General features: G+C 38.1%; 1 protein-coding gene and 1 long non-coding RNA gene across 11 annotated transcripts in view; one reads left to right on the top strand and one right to left on the bottom strand.

Annotated features, from left to right (window-relative positions):
- ZBTB38 (zinc finger and BTB domain containing 38) overlaps positions 1-17,417 on the bottom strand; it is a 49,466-nt gene that overhangs the window by 20,168 nt on the left and 11,881 nt on the right. For 3 of the 9 annotated variants that reach the window (XM_071437597.1, XM_071437596.1, XM_071437602.1), the window contains 3 exons: positions 5,793-5,924; positions 4,890-4,953; positions 4,006-4,223 (listed from right to left, as the gene is read on the bottom strand). In XM_071437597.1, the coding sequence (XP_071293698.1) occupies positions 4,006-4,011 (6 nt within the window). In that variant the 5' untranslated portion in view covers positions 4,012-4,223; positions 4,890-4,953; positions 5,793-5,924. Of the gene's footprint in view, positions 1-1,126; positions 2,582-4,005; positions 4,224-4,889; positions 4,954-5,701; positions 5,769-5,792; positions 6,076-17,417 lie in introns of those variants that run through there. The other 6 variants (XR_011680778.1, XM_071437600.1, XM_071437598.1 and 3 more) reach the window with 6 other exon arrangements.
- LOC139594921 (uncharacterized) lies at positions 483-5,651 on the top strand. Of its 2 annotated transcripts, none has more exons than XR_011680780.1 (3): positions 483-586; positions 4,264-4,439; positions 5,370-5,651. It is a non-coding gene; the product is annotated as an uncharacterized lncRNA (long non-coding RNA). The 2 variants fall into 2 exon arrangements; XR_011680779.1 differs by having other exon boundaries at positions 490-594.

Here is a 17,417-nt window from a genome sequence, read left to right as displayed (position 1 = left end):
TTAAGCAAACTTCTGCTGCATTGCTTTATTATGTTTTAACCTGTGTTGTGCAGACTGGACATAATGATATGTTCTAGGCAGAAATGTAAGGATGTTTTCAAGTTTAAAGTAATTATTTTGAAAGACATTTTCTTTCTCCTCTTTCTCTTCCACCACTTTTCTTTTGATCTCTCTTGTCACAGATATCACCACAGGATCTGTGATAATGACATTTCTAGGCAGCTCCTGTTCTCTGGAATACACTTCCTGTATTTCTCTGCTTAAATGATTATTCATCACTGTCAAACATCCTGATTTTATTATTATGTATCAAACATACTAAAAAGCTTTTCCTGTAACAGTATAAAGATTATGCGGAACCGGGTTTTGTTTCAAAGATACTGAAAAAAATGAAATTGTTCCATAGAGAAATTGCAAAATCATGCAGATAAGGCCTTATGACTCAGCTGATAGGCACTCATATAGCAGCAAGTATGGAGCAGCAATTAAGAATACATAGCTCCATCCTCCATTTGCAAATACACCGTATGCTCTTAGCAATAACATTCTACAGGAAATACAGGACCCATTACTTTGGCTTGAAAAGGTAAGAAGGTGAGCTAATTTTTTGTTGTTGTTGTTGTTGGTTTAGCCTGGTACATTTTTAGTATATGTTAATTTGAATAAGAAATCTGTAGCTTACACCTGCCCTTAACAAAGGCCAGAATGAAAAAAAATGCAGTAAGCCATTATTATTACCTCAAATTCCAATAAAGGCATATTCATAAATGACCAAAATATGATAAATGGTAAGCTTAAACATCATGTTTGGAGGAATCCAACAGTTAAGGATCTTACCAAAGCTAAAGATTTCCCAAATTTGATAATACTGGAATTCAAATACAATATTATCCATAATAAAGCCCTTTTAATACTTAGTGAAGCAATTTATGTGAAAAAGCACAACAGACTCTACCTCAAAAGGGTTAATTGGTACCTATTCATTACTACCAGAATCTGTTTAACACTCTGACAAATATTATCTGAACACACCTAGTTTCCCACTGAGAGACCTGCAGTTTCAAATCTAAATGAAGTTTAGAGGCAGAAGTAACCTTAATTAGAAAGACCATTGAAAAACAAGTAGGACAGTGTCCAAGTGAATATTTTATTTTTGTTTGATTTCATTTTTACTCATGCTTTGTTTAGATTTCCCGTTAAGCAGAAATGGAGTTTGCATGGATAGAGGAACAAATTCCAATTATAAAAAGGGCGGTTCAGTACCAACAATTAGATTTCTGTGATAAAATTAAACACTCCCTCCCCCCAACCCACAAACAAAATAAACCCAAAAACCCTAACAGGCCCCACTGACAATAGCATTTGCAGGCTGTGTTGGAGGTGGGAAAAACTGCACCTGCTCCTCCATGCCCTGGTTAGCCCTCTTAGTAAAAGAATAAAATGGATGAAGTTTACAGAAGATTTTTTATGGCACCTCTGTCAGCAACATTCTGACACGCTGCATTAGCTGGATGTAAGTGCCACTGAAATACATACAGCAACCCACGTATAGCAGTCAAAACTGGAAACAGCTTGCTAATTACTGGACTCCTCCTAAATAAAGAAATCTGTTTCTATCGCTAGAAGAAATTACCGTTCGTGGCTGCCAATGAGTTTTTCTGGACTCATGAAAGCACTTGAGTTCAGTCATATTCATTACAAGAGGACTTGCACCCCTTAACAAAGAGCAAATCTGCAAATGGATTTAAAACAACCATAGGGAAATGTGCTCATTAATGGAGCTACTTTTTAAAAATGTCTTGAGTGGATATGTTTAGACACAAAGATATAATAAAAACAGTTTATTGCTAAGTGCCCCATCTTTTCTAAAGATAAGTGTCAGAGGCAATAAATAGATTAGACATATCATTTGCTCAGCATTTCCTTTAAAAATAACCACACAAGAAATAAACAAAGAAGTTTACTTTCTTACTACATTTAATGGTGCCCTCCATATTAACATTTTAGACAGGAAAATAATCAGCAGAAGCAAGCTACTGGAGATAAATCAAATTACAAAAATGCAGGCTTTAATACGTCACTTGAGAGCTGCTGTCTGTTACGTTTTCAGTTCTGCTTCTTTAGGTGGAACAGAGGAATACTGGAGTGCATGCAATTATTCTTATAATTATGAATCTAATGGTTTTATTGTCATCATTAAGGATTTGCCTATTATGACACATGACAAGTCATATTCCTGAACAGTTATACTCTACTCATTTGGAATTCACTGAACTGGTATATTTAGAAGTAAATGAGAATTAGTTTAATATTACTGATACTGTCAGGGCTATTATTGATAATTGGCTGTGCTTCTAAATAGCTCCTCTGCATTCACTCTCAGTGCTGAGTCTTCTTCCACACAAAATATACTCATTTTAAAGTCAAGGACATGAAAGGAAAATGGCTTCCCTGCTGCAAAAGTCTCATTGCAGTAGTGAGAATTTCTCAAGTCACGTACAAAGGGCATCGACGAGGAGATACACTACGTTATAAGCTCAGTGGAGACATTCAGTACCATCTGATCTGTGTGGGCAGTTACCTGTGGTATACATAATATTTAACTTCACTGGCATGGTAAAAAATATTAGCTAAAAATAGAAATAAAGAATTATAATACTTAAATTTTGCAAAATTTACAAGGTCTGCAAAATACCGCAGACCACAAGTGAGCTTATTCTCTAAAGGCTTGTTTCAGGTCTGACTGGAGTTCTTTTGCAGTATGCTTAAACACAGTTCTTTACCTGAACTTCAGACTGGGTCCACTATTTAAAGAAAGGTTTATTAGCATTACTGTGGCTGAATTCAGCAAAGTTGAAAGAAGGTTTAAACCTTCTGATTCTCTACATTTGTCAGCTGCTAAATGCTTTAGTCATATTTTTATACTTGTGATGATAATAAAACTATTACTTTATATACACACAGTACAAACCTTGACCTACATGCAAGACTGGGCTAAATTAAAAAGAAACCAGGGTACGTTTCTGGGAACAACCAATGCAAACCAGAAATAAACCAGGTTTTTGTGTGTACAGCTTTATAAACATGGCATCATTTAAGAACTGATAGCCGCATGGAAACACAAAGTGAGATCACATTCTGAGTTAGAACTAAGAGGAAACAACTGCGACATTTCCATTTGCATTGTGATATTGCCACTAAAGGAATAACATCTTTCTACATCTCTACCATTGAACCTTTTTAAAGGATTTGGTTGCCAAGGAAACTGGTTCTGGCCCAGTATTAATTTGAAAGAAATATATTATATGAGTTGGTGTAAGTAATACAGTACTCATAATTATTATTATTCTTTATGTTCAAATTCCAGGTTTTTACTTAAGGCTGTTAAGTTTTTATTTAATAATTTTTTTGTGTGTGTGAAGTAAAACATATTTCAGTGAACTGATACTCAGTTTAAGCTGACAGGGCCATTTATATCAATCTCTCTCTTTAAAGTTCTCCTACCTTTAAATAACAAGAAATACTGCAGTTTTATGTTTGTAGCCAATACTGAAAATATAAGCATTAAAGCATATTATTCTTTAATTAATATTTCGCACAAAACACAAAACCGCTTATCACAGAATTTAAATATTTTTCTTTTTTCTAATCTTCCTCAATTTTTATTTCTGTCTTTTAGCTGCAAGTTTAGTAATGCTTATAGTCAGCTTTAAAATGTAATGGAATCAATAAGGTTTTCAAAAATTCTTTTGTTGCATAAGCGTTGCCACGCCCTTAGTACATATGATTATTTTAACAGACATGATTGCTTCACTTTCACAATAGATTTTAAAAAAACAGATTAAGAGTAATTGCCATGCCAACATGTGAAGACAACAATTTAATATAGATTGTTTTCATTAACAGTTTACTACATTTTAAAACTGAAAGCTACACTCCAAAGCCCATTTCATGTTCTTGCAACACTGACCAAGAAAACAGTAAAACATGCAAATCTCAACCTACCTGCATGTACCACTTAGAGCAGTGTTAACATGGCAATGCACCCAGCCATTTTTATGTAAAGCGATGGAGATAAGTTCTGTTCGTGGTCTTCTTGATAATTTTTTAGAAGCAGTTGTCAAAATTCAGCAGCTTGAATAGACTGTGAGCAGGAGAACTGAGTTTATCAACAGGGAAAGCAGGAGTGGGAAAAAAAAGTCCTCATCCAAGGTTTTCTGAAACTGCAAAACAAGGTTGGCTTTTTTTTTTTCTCCTCCTCAGAGGGTTCAAAGCTTGAAGCTGACCACTGCAAAGGCCACTTGTCACATTTACTGAAAATCAACCTATTGATATCACAGCTGAAAATATAAACTTGACAACCAAAGCCCATTGCACAACGTGGACTGCGTAAGAGTTAAAAATAGATTTGACGTGCCTCCTACCTGCATAATAAATATGTAAGTTTCAAGTGCTTTAATTCGATATTCACATTAATTAACAATACAATATACATTATTTAAACTACAGTAAATGCAAGAAGAAAAAGGGTGACACCATCTGGAAGCACAGTTTGCTTTTTTTTTTCCTTTCCAAGGGCTAATAATGTAGTTTGAATGTGATGACAAGCTAACAGCTCACCACATTGCAAATGAAAAAAGAATTCTTAAGGTGATGCTCAAATATCTAAGCCTGTAATGAAGCACAAACCAGTCTTCACTACTGCATGACATGGCACACAGACCATTTACATACTCACATTTGAGATACTAGGCACAGTATAATGAATTCAATACACAGCATGCACACAGCACAAGCAACGTTAATCCTGCCTGCCATTTTAGGCTTGCAGGAGTAAGATACATACTGCAGCACAGCTCTGGTAAGGGAGGAGGCAGGGGACAGCTCACCTTAAATGCAGTATCTGATTAATGTTGTAAGTGACATTGCGTATCAGCTACAGTCTTGGTTCAACTGGGTGGGAGGGAACAAAGAAAATTGTCATCAACTGGTGATGCAAGATGAGCTCCAGTCACTAACACTGTTAGCAAACTCCAAATTCTACAACGATACGGTAGTAGGCATTTCAAACTCTTATCAAAATCTGCTTGTGCAATGGCTGAGTCGCCTGCCGAGGAAAACAAAACAGTCTTCTTGCTTATTGGAGAAACGCTGCATCCACTACAGCAACATCCTCTCGATGCAGAAAGATTGCACGTCGCACATATCAAATCCTGAATGCATTTGCTGTGCTTTCTTAATTTTTAAGTTCCAGTATTAAAAAATAAAATTAAAAGCCAATAATAGCAAAAATAATGTAGCTAAAAGTCTAATGTTCAGACAAATAAAACATTTCTTTTTCTCTCCTTTCTGTTTTCTCTCTTTTACAGTCCATCAAAATCCTGAGCAGTATTGACAAACCACACGAGCACCGGGTCTGACTGCATGATCAGCTGTCTGTGTCTACGCTACACCCTGTTAACCACAAGCAGTGTTAGAGCTAAATATATCTGCAATGCAGAAACAGTAGGTGCTATGTGGTACACAATTCTGATTAGTTTTAAGATATTTTTCTATCCTCACATATAACAAATAAAACAAAATTTGCTGCTGATCTCTGTCAAGCATGGTATCTGCCAGACTTACAGAACATAAAAGCTATCCTAAGTACACTGACCTAGATAACACTAAGAAGACTTAAGCAGCGTGCAAGCATACTCACTGTCAAAGCAAGGAAAACGAAACAATGATTGTCTAATCAAACTGAAAGCAACAACTCACTAGCACAGTATAAATTCCAAAATGCTACGTACTGTATATGCACATCTCATGTTATTGGAAGACGCAAAGCTCCTTTGTTTTTTTTTTCTCGGCGGCTTTTCTTAGCTACGGTTGCACAATGACATTCTGACATCATGGAGGTCAATGCAGTAAAGTGCTGTCGTCTTGAAGAAAAAAAATGGAAATATAAAACCATAGCTGCAAAGATAATAATAATAATGATGATAATTAAAAATTTCACATCACCTACTAAATGTCTTTCTATTACCCTCTGAGATTAATAGCATGTATGTTGTTCAGCCGCATACGTTAAATTGGTATCACCCTCTGCAGAGACTGCAAGAGTAATTGTGGGAATTAGATTTTTGTAAATGTCAAAGAAGGGTTATCATCTGGAAAACTTAAAAATACAGCAAAATATTTTGCATGTATAATGGAAAATATGCAAAGAGAAAAAGCATCAAAAACTACCAATCTGATTTTTTTTTAAATGCCTAATAAGCAAAACTGGTGCTATTTTCATTATCACTCTGTCTCCAGAAGGAGAATGAGAGAACCATGCTGCAGTTTACTGTAACCTGAGTTACCTTCCCAGAAGGCTAAACCATCAGGTGAGGTAAAACAAACCATAAGATATACCTGTTTAGAGAGCAAACCCCCCCCCCCCACTACGCTGGTGACTTCTCTCAGCTCTTTATCTCTCTACCTGCAAATACCGCAAGATGATATCCAGCACAAGAACAGAACTGTAAAGATTATTGTGTTAGCTCTAAAAATATTCCACTGAAAGATTTCTTTAGGTAGCCATTGTTTACCATATGTATAAGTAAATCTAGATGGCTTCTGACCAATTGCAGAAATAAACAGCTCCTTGTGAGGCCAGATTTGTCCAGAGAAGCGCTAGCTTTCATTTGACCTGCCAGTACGGCTGAGGAAGAAAGCAGCCAAATTTTCAAACACATATTCTTTCCTTAGAAACCTGTGTTCATGATGACTTTTTTTTTCTCCAAAAGAGCACCTCTTTTTAAAAGGGCAGACTAATACCAAGTATTGTATTAAATCAGAAAATGTTGCACAGCAAAAACTAGGCTGCTGTACATATGTATTCACTTCTTTTCAAAAAACAGACAATCTTATTTTGCTTTTTTCTGCTGTTTTATTATTTTTTTAATGATTAAATAGGTATCTGTTTAATTTGGAGGTTTTTCTTTGGGAAATTATTTGGCATTTTGCTCTCTTTCATTTTAAAGGCTGGGAATGAGATGTTCCTAACAGTCAGTGCTTTAAAATATTCAGAATCCCCTTCCATAAATAGCACATCTGTCACAGAAAGGGAATCCAGCCAACAGAAAGGCAGATCAGACCAGCAAAAACAACTGCTATTCCAATGCATGATTACAAAATAAGTTTGGATTTTAGCAAGCCTTTATTTAGATTTTTTGCTTGTTTTTAGGTTTTCAGAGTTTGAGCTGTCTGATTTTATAGATGCCACCAAATATCAAATTTAGTAAAGTTAAATATGGATTAATTTTGAGGTTTTTTTATGTTCATCTCTTAGTCAAATGTATATTGTCATGTTAGTTTAAAACCATGGCAAAGTTCCTATAGATTTCAAGAACAGAAGACTTGGGCTATATGGAGCAGTTTGTTAAAGTATGATATTATTATTTCAGAAGCAAGTGGTAGTTTTATTTAAAGACAATTATTTCCAGCAAAAGACTGATTTCAGTGGAGTCTCACAATAAATATATCTGTTCCTGAATTCTTGAAGTCAGCATTCTTATTCATCCAGATAAGTAGTGCTCTGGGACAGACACAACAAGGTGATTTGGGTTGTGTGATTTTGGAAACATTAAAACCTGCTGCAAGTAAACACAGCAGAGGAATAAACATCTCACCGTGAACAGGGAAGTGAGCTTGTCCAAATCTTTATGCGTATCTCTTGCTTTAATGGGCGATTTTCAGTGCTTAGTAATAGTTTTGCAGGCTTAGATTTGCAATGATTTTGCTTCAGACTCAACATCATTTCAGCTCAGAAATCAGTCTCTAAGTCCTTCTACAATTGCACAATACAAGCCCTACTAAATAAATAAATTTTTTAAATTGCACTTGTATGTTGCACAAAGTAAGTCCATTTTTTCAAGGTTGACATATATTAATACTGTGCGTTACTTCTCAGTCACCAACTTGGATTTAAGTCTAACATGATTCGTACTAAAACTGTTACAGTCCCAAGGTACTGTCTCACTTGATTCCTTACTTCAAAATTGCCTGTGTCTGCAGGGTCAGGACTACCTCTGTCCATGCTATAAGCTTGTGTTGGTTCTGGATTCAATCAGCTTAAAGTGAGCCTATTTCAAGTATCCACACTGGATCTCATGGGCTATTTGTGTTGCAGCCTTTCCCACTTTCAAGCACCCTACTTGTAAACATGCTTCCTCTTCCTTTATTTATCACCACTCGAGTGCAACAACATCTTATCTCTCCTCACATACTATAGCTTATCAAAACTGGTGAGGAATGAAGAATTCCAACATTACTTTATATTGAGCATCCTCCTCATGGTATATGGTTTTTTAGAGGAAATGCCCTAGTCCTCCACATTGATCATTTGGCAAAAGGAGGTAGAGTGTGGAAAGACTCACTTGAAGTCCCTAAAACTGTTCTGATTTTTGTGTCAAAGTATTGCCACACCTTGTCTTCCTAAGAAGGAAATTCTAAGGGCAGTCTGATAGTCTGGGAACTCTGCCAAGCACTAACCTTGTAGCAGTAAATATCTGGAGGAAGACTGGAGATTTTGAGAAAAAAGTGACAAACACTTTTAATTTGATATGGATCAGCTCACTTCTGTCTTTGTTTGACAGTGGCCCAAGCTGGACCAAGGGACTAAACTGTGCCTCCAGCTATATAAGACATACTGCATGTCTTCTATATAGCTGGAGTGTGGGACTTCTGTTTAATAGCAGTGAACATGTTTAATAAGTGAGTGAACAAACATACACACACTTGGATTCAGTCCCACCTTAGTACTTACAGTTTTGTTTCTTTTGTTTTTAAAATTGTTTGTCAAATAAATGAGCAGCATACAGCAATCAAGGGACAGAAGTGAAGTTGTGTAAATCATTCACAGGAGTAACAAAGTAATCAAGGGACAGGGCTCCAACCCTCAAGAAACTGTAGTCAACTGTTTGGTCATATCATCCCTGCAAAGCAATGACAAGGGGACATGAAGCACAGCTGGGAATCCAGGGTGGGTGTTTCTAAAAGAGCATTCCAGAACTGGCTACAGCCGATCAGCAAACCTGCTCTTGGAACGATTCCTTCAGCCTCTGAATTTAGCTGCATTAATTATGTTTGTCTCTTCATTCCACTAGTGCCATTGCATAAAACACATTATTGATGAGCACTCAGTTTGAAATCCAGAGTTATTTTGGAAAACAAAAACCATACGCTTTGTCATGAACTAAAATTCTCTGACCTAACACACTCAGGAAAGTATCCATATACCCAGACACTGGGTCTAGTAATTAACCTGCTGCTCAAATGCCTTCCATCCAAACTCCTACTGCTACATCCTCCATGAAGAAGCTGCCTTCTTCGGTACTGCAACCTGCACTATTGTTGTTGGGATGTAGAAAACAAGGCAGGGGGAAGAAAAAAAAGGACTGATGGTAAAACCTCCAGAGTTTGCCTTGTCAGAGCCAAAGTAAAGCACATTTATGCCTGATCCAGCCAACATGCCCTGGACTTCCTTTTGTGTACACATCTAGCTTAAATTGCCCCAAGGATACAGACTCAGTTGAGTGCTGACAGTTTTCCCAGACTTTCCCACAATTCCTTCTATGTCTCTGTATGGCTACGAAGTCTTCCATTATTTGCTGGAACAGAAAACAGTTGTTCTTTGTTATTCCTATGAATGATTTACACAACTTCATTTTTAATTGTCACACTCATATGAACAAGCCATCAAAAATAATATCTAAGTGATCTAAGATGCAAGTTTGGACTCTTGCTGTTGCTGTTAGATGGGGACTTTTCCAGCTGATTTAAAAGAGCAGCATTTAAAGGCAATTCCTTTTATAAAAGGCAAGTACTGAGAATCTAGAAAAATAGCAAGTATCTGAATATTATGAAATGTATTCAGATACTCCATTGTATCAATGTGTTATGAATATGCATTAGGAAAAAGCATAGCCTTTCCTACACTAAAGGCTCCCAAACAAGTCATGTATTAAGATACACTGAGATACTGGATGGTTTTTTGTGAAATGCTTCTAAGAGCCACTTACAGTCTAGTACTCTATAAACCCTAAATTTTTTAAGGATAGAACACCTGAGATTCGCTGTAAAAAAGTGGCAAAGAGAATGTCTTAAAACACTGTAGAACCATCCATGGAATCTCAAGAAAATGATACCTTTACAGATATTTGCACTCACCTTTATAGGCTGTATTTCTGTATCATGTGACACTCAAAGTAATTAGCAATAACAAGTGGCTTTGTCTTGGTTTTTCTCTGAATAGTGCTTTAATTACTGATGGGCATGGTCTCTCCATCTAAGGCCCTACTTGCTTTCTAAACTGCTCCAGACACTGACAAGGGTTTCAAATTTCTGTCTCTTATCATTCCTGGCTAATTCACATGATTAGTGAATGTAGGTATTATATTTTTATCAAATTTACTAAGTCCTTACCACTTTTATTTTTCTCTGTACAAAACAGCACAGCTTGCTTGTGTTGATCAGCTCATCCATGTTCACATCACCTATTAGTTCCAGTTTCAAGGAGCAAACTTTTCTTTTAGAGAGTAACAGACTCAAAGATTTGATATGGAAAGAGGCTTCACTGAGTCACATAAAATCCTGCAGAGATTACAATCATTTTGTCTGAGTCATCCTTGGTAATACCAGACAGTAGACAAGAATGGCAATTAAAAATAGGTTGTAAAAAAAGGAAGTTTCTCAAAGTAGCCAACATAAAATCTATTCAGCCATTTTACATTTTCAAATCATCAAAAACTTTCGTTTAAAAACACATGATTAAAGATACTTCTGGAAGATAAGACTTTCAGAAGAACCAGTCTGTGAATATGATCTCAATTATTGTTTGTTTTCTTTTTCCACGAAGGTTTAGTAGGGACTGTCCACCTATTTTCAAGAACAAACAAGATGAGAATAACACACATTTCTCATTATCAAAAATAGTAACAAATCACTTGTGAATAATGCAGGTACTGGAACAAGCAGGGGTAGGAAGCTGACGTATGTCAGCAGAAGAGAAAATACTTGAAGTCCCACATTTGATAAAATGTCACATAACAGAACAGAGCAATCTCACTGCTTAAAACCCATGTGTAGAGATGACTGCCTCACAGCTCCAAATAATCTTACAAATGTAGAACCAATTCAACCAACAAATCCATTTCAGGCTCACATGCTCAACTTAGCTGTCCAAAATGCTGCTAAATGTGGGCTGCTCTCTGAGCCCAGCAAATCTCAAACCATTTCTCCCAATTAGTTCAGTTGTGAAGCTTGTTCCTTCATTTCTTCCTCTGCTCCTGACAAATGGGAGGGGAGTTCTAAGTGTTTGTCTTTCAACTTTTAACCTGGTATGTGTAATCAAGACCCAAAAGCATTAAAAATGAACCCCAGATCATTTCCTCCAACACCAGAGTGAGATTTGTCTATTCCCACTCTCTTCCACTGCCATTATTTCCACAGCTATGAGTATTTATTGTCCTGACCAGACAGGTCCCTCATTTAAAAAAAAGTTGTTCTACAAATCACAGCTCTCTGCAGTCTGAACTAGTTCAGCCAGAACTGAGGTCAGTGTAAATGAGGGCCTGTTTAAAAAGCTTTCAGTCCTAGATCACTTACAAAATAAATTACATAATTTCTCTGTGCACAAATTCCACAGCTCCTCCATTTGCAGAACTGAAACTGTTCTGATGGTTTGAATAAGTCAGGAAGATAAACGGACACACTAACAGAGAGCTGTATCCCATTAAGTCCTTCAGAGTTTCAATGAAATTTTAGGAGCTGGTGAGCAATGGTAGTGCTTTGTTAGAGTGCTGAAGTACAAAAGGCTCTATTAACAATAATAATACACTTTTACAGCATGTTTTATCCAACAATCTCAGAGATCATTACAAACATTAATTGAGCCTAACTATAGCTTGTGATGAATTAGCATTATTATGCTAATTTTATGGATGGAAAGAGAAAAAGACAGAGAGGTTAAGTGATTCACTCAGGAATAGAACCCAGCACCACGTGCACCGGGGGTTATCCCAACCAAGAACTGTTGACAGACTAATCCAAGTGGGATGTCAGATTCAAACATAATAAAGCACTCCCAAAACCATGATGTAATTGCTCTGAGGAAGTGCTCACCAGCAAGGAAGTAGTGTTGCTGTGGACATACAGCAGGGAAATTTCTTCCACTTGCTCCTTTACTTTGAAACTCTCACTGGACCATTGCAAGATCATTCATAAACACCAAGAATTTCTTACTGGTTATATTGGTTTAGTCAGATACATATCTAAAAGTAGGAGAATATTTTAAATAATGGCCATGAGGCCTGAAGCAGTCATCTGTGTTATTCACATCAATTATGACTTCAAAGAAGAGGACAGCATGACTGTATCCACTTTCTTTAAAATATCATGCTGGACATAGAAAGGAGGACAAAACAGTTAAAATAATAAAATATCTCTTCAAGTACCATTCCAGTTTCCTCCAATAATTTCAGCTCTTGGGAAGAAAAAAACCAAACAATAACAACCAAACTTTTAAGAGATGTTTTGGCTTCCTCTTCTTATTAAATGTCCTGGAAAACACTTCATCTGTCACTCGTTAATCTTAGTCTAATTTAATGTATCTCACAATAAGAGCTACAACAAAGTTGCATCTTTGCCAAGCATCAGAGACTCTATTTCAGACAAAAATAATCCTTTGCCTTTTTTCCACCCTTTGTACCATTCATCATTTTCTACTTATTTGACACTGGTATTTTGTTTCATGTGCCTGCTTGGTTTACTACTTTTAGACTGCCTTTTCAATGATTCCTAATTTCCATTATATTTGATACATTTTTAAACATTATCATTTTCTAGAATACCACAATCTTTATGCAAATGTGTCTTGTTAGTCCCCAAAAAATTATTTTAATTAAGTCCTTAACAGACTTGTCATTGTTAATAGCAGAAGAAAGAAAATGTTCTCTTATGAATATCCAACAGGGAGTAACTAGTAATTAATGAAAGGTATTTTCCTCTACAACATACTGAATAAATTATTGGTGATTATCATTTTCTCTTTTCATTAATCCTCTTAAAGGTTTCTTACCTGCTTATGCTGAATATGCCTTTTATTTGCTGGGCAGTTCTGGCTCTATCAGTTTATTAAAGGTTTCCCTTCTTTCTCATTTCATAAAAATTAAATTAGTGTAACATAGGAGCTGAACACTACAGATATAAGCAAATCAACTGCAGCAACAGCTTAGTCTCCATTTCCAGCTAACTACAAGCTTCCCTGCCAGCTGAATGGTCAATGGGGGGAGCTTTATCCAGGAGACTTCACTTGGTGCCATGAGGATTCCATAAATTAACATCTTCTGAACACTGCTGGTTCAGATATACCAGTCATGACATTACTTCCATGCTGATTCTGACAGAAGTTGACATTTGGAAAGAACAGTCAAAATGCTGAGCATAGAAGAGCCCAAAACAGCCAATCAGGACTAAAGGGGCTCAACCTCACACAATTGAACAGGCAGAGTCAGGCACAGAACACTTCTGACCCACTCCTTGTTCAATATGAACTGAAAGTAAACCCTGAGCCCAGGACCTTGGGTCTAGATGAATATTTTTGTTGTTTTGTTTACTTATATAAGAAAGGTTTAAACAACCCCAGATCCAACTACATTGTCAGTTGCAGGATGTAATTGCAGCAGCACCTTGATACCTGAGTTAGTTTGAGTAGTGACAGAAAGGAAGATACACAATTGCTCACTTCAGCCTAGGCCAGTCACACAAATTCCTGGGATCCCAGACCTGGTGGAATCACAGCAAAATCCCTAATCTTGGTGATCTTCCAGGTTTCCACAAACACTTGAGGCTGAATCTGTGTCACTCTTCTCAACATAAGGTGTTTGTTCTTGATCCAGGTAAAGGGTTAAGTCCATTCCTTCAAGAACCAACTGCATCACTTTTGTTTGTCCTGCTTCACTGCCTTGCTGTGCAAACACTTGTGCTGGCCCAGGGAAAAGGGGTAGGAACAAATACCTGTGCCTGGGAAGTGGTGAGCCTGCCTCTTTTGGGAAGCAGCTCCTGGAAGAGCTGGCACCACCTTCTGTGCCTGCCACCTCTTAACACAGCCTTGTAATTTGTTTATACTGGTAGGAGCCAGGCAGAGACCACACTGCTCCCAGTGCCTGGTCCTTCTCAAGGCTGGCTGCTCCCTGGGGACAGGGATGGCAGCGAGCAGAGCAGCTGGCTCACCAGACACCCTCCTCCTGTCCTGAAGTAAGGGAGCAGGGCAGGCTAGGGGTGGGAGCCAGGCTCAAAACAGGTCATCAGGCAAGTTCATGACCATGAGGCAGGTCCAAGGTCAGGCTGAGAAGTCAGTCTGCAAGTGAGGGTCAGATACAGCCCTGTGACTGACAGGCAGGTCAGTGATGCCAGAGCAGAGCTGAGGTCAAGCCAGGAGTGGTCTAGCCTTGTGATCCCCTGTCAGGACAACAGTGAGAGGAGACAGCCAAGGGGAGGCTGGGAAGTCAGTCCATAGGTCTGAGGCCAGAACAGTCCACAATGCCCAGATCAACAGGCACAGATACAGGCACAGGTATGGCTGTGGTGAAATAGGTATTGAATGTAAACAGAGCCTTTGGGCCCATGGGTAGGGCTGTGGGGGAGGCCAATAAAGGGTTATTAGAATCATCAGGGTCCTGACAGTTCTACTTATTCCTCTTCCTTGTGTCCTGTTCCTCCCACTCTCCTCATTCTAGCTTAGTGCTTGTGAGGCTGCATGTGGAGTCAGAGCAGCTCAGGAGGAAACCAATCCTCTTGGTAAGGTTATTTCCCCACACTGCTGTGTGAACACCAGAACTGGTGCTGTGGAATTGGCTGGAATGTGTGGCTCAGGGCTGAGAATCAATAGACAGGGATAGATGTGGCAGTGTGGTCTAAGTGGGGTCTCTGCCACTTGTGAAACTACACTCAGAGTCTTCTGAAATAGCACAGATATGAATTTTCAGATTGCAATTACCTTCTAACATAAGAGCAAGTGTATTGCAAGTGTCACTGCTCACAAACATAATTATAGAATTAATTTTTAAATTTATATACCTCTACTTGGTGATCTGTATGCAGCTGGACTAGATGGTTGTTGTAGGTCCTTCCCAGCTGAAATATTGTATTCTATAGACACAGTTGTGGATTTACTTATATTTGCCTCCAAGTACTAGAAGACAGTCAGTGTGTCTAAGAGCATAGTCTGGGCTAGAAACATTAAAATAAAGGAGAACCAGTCACAAGGAAGAAGAAAGGGAAAAGGAAACAATGTCCTTTTTTTTTTTTAAATCAGAGCTTGTTTTTTCTTTCCACACTCTGTGTAACAACCCATCAATGGAATGCAAATTAACATTCATGGTTTTTTTAAACAATAGCCTTTGTGTTCTGAACCACACTGACAAAACAGAACAATACAAAAAAACCACGATCACAACATCTTTTTCCAGCAATGTGCAAACCAGTTCTGTTGGAAACATCTAACTGCAAGGGAATCTGTTTTGGAAAGTAATAATAAAGAGAAGTAATAAAGAGAAGTTGGAAGTCCAACTTCTCTTTACTCAGTGGAGAATGTATTTCATTTTTTTCTCAAGCTGAATTTCAAACTGTTACATCACTGCAAATTCTATGAAGTCAGTATGGTCCTGGGCTCTAGGTCTAGGCAGCCAGACTGAGCAGACATAAGCAAGGGCATAACTCGATTTCCAGGATTTTTGTTATCATTGAAAAATGCACTGAAAAGCACAGTGCTTCACTGTCAGAGACCTAACCACTCACTGTGCTTGCAAATACAGAAAACAGAATGTATCACCTAAACCTATTGCCTTTTGAGTGGAAGGCCCCAAGAGATAATATTCATGATACTTGATGCCAGCTTTACTTCTGAGTAGGAACACTAAAAGGTAAAACTACATGTAAAAGCATGCTTTCTCCTGAAAAAATTAAAGTTTGGAAAACTAATCACGATTGCAGTTACTGCTGGTAGATGTCAGCTCCTGTGGAAAAGAATTTATCTGCTGCCCTATTAAACTGCTGTGTAATCTCTGTTTAGGCCCAATCACTGCTTTCAACCCACATGTGTAAAATATCCCAACCTATCTTTCATGTGGGCAGAACCACATGGTCTGAGAGACCTTCCTGGAAAGTGTTGAAAAGCTCTGCAGGACTGTAGAACATCTGTCATGAAGGTGTCACAAATGACTGGTCCATTGGTACACTGGCAGTGCTTGGCAGAGGTACCCCAAGTAGAGCCAACATGAGAGTTCACCTGCTCCAAGCATGTCCCAGTCAGGGGGGAAGGCTGGGCACAGCCTGCTCTGGTGCAGGACAGCTCACAGGGTCTCACTCACGACAACTGTTTATAGGGTTGCAGAAGAGTTGGCTTTAGTCATAGCAATTTTCCATCCTGGTCACAATCAGGGTCAGTGACTTTCTTCGAAAGTTTGATAATAAAAATGTTGTTCCACTCAAGTTGTTATTCAGGCTTGAAAACTAATTTTCCAAGGCTATTTTTTGAAAAACAGGACCTGACAGAGTTTCTGACAAGCTCAAGAGGAGCTTAGTCCAGGCACTGTTCATCAAGGCCGAGGCTTAATGGGTGTTTCTGAGATGATAGTGCAGCCCAGCGAGCAGGGGAGGATGCACCACCAAAGAAGGCAGCTTCAAAGATACACTCCAAGGTGTTTCTGTCTACATTCTCTGAAATGATAACCACCAACAACTGTCACCACTCTGAAATCCTCTGTGTAAACCATCAGAAGATATCCTCTCCATTTACAGTGGAGAATATACAAATAAACCATCATAATCCACTGAAGGGAAAGGACCACCACAAGGACAATTGGTTTCTGTTTGTCTTTTCTACACAGCATGCAGTTCTCAGCCGTTTTCAGCCTGTGGTTACTCACTGTGGGTGTGGGTGAGCAGGTTGGCTGCTGCTGCTCTCTGAGGTTCTCTGCCACTACAACCAGAGAATAGTGGACCAGTGTCCATTTTACAAAAGCAGAGTAAGAGCAGAGACAAAATAGTGTATTTTGCATTATGCATTTAAAGCATTAAAACACAACAAAGCAAAAGTAGCTTAAGAGAGCTTTTTAGAGCTCTCATAAGGGATAAGGAGAAAGGCAGAAATTAGCTACATCCCTCATTAGCTTTTGCCTACCTGACAAAGATTCTACTGGCATTACCTCTTACTTTTATAAGGAAGAGCTCTATGGGAGAAAAGGATTTGATGATCCTGGAATATTTAGTGTCTTGACAAATATAACATGCTGGGCATACTTGTTTGAGAAAGTCTGTGATTGCCTTAGCTTGTGGTCTACAATCATCTTACTATGATTAAACTGCATAAAAGCTGGTATTATCAAAAG

Source organism: Agelaius tricolor, unplaced genomic scaffold, assembly GCF_023055355.1.
Source record: "Agelaius tricolor isolate 1412-34295 unplaced genomic scaffold, bAgeTri1.0.p SCAF_12, whole genome shotgun sequence".
Taxonomy (NCBI): domain Eukaryota; kingdom Metazoa; phylum Chordata; class Aves; order Passeriformes; family Icteridae; genus Agelaius; species Agelaius tricolor.
This window is presented reverse-complemented; position numbering and strand designations above follow the sequence as displayed.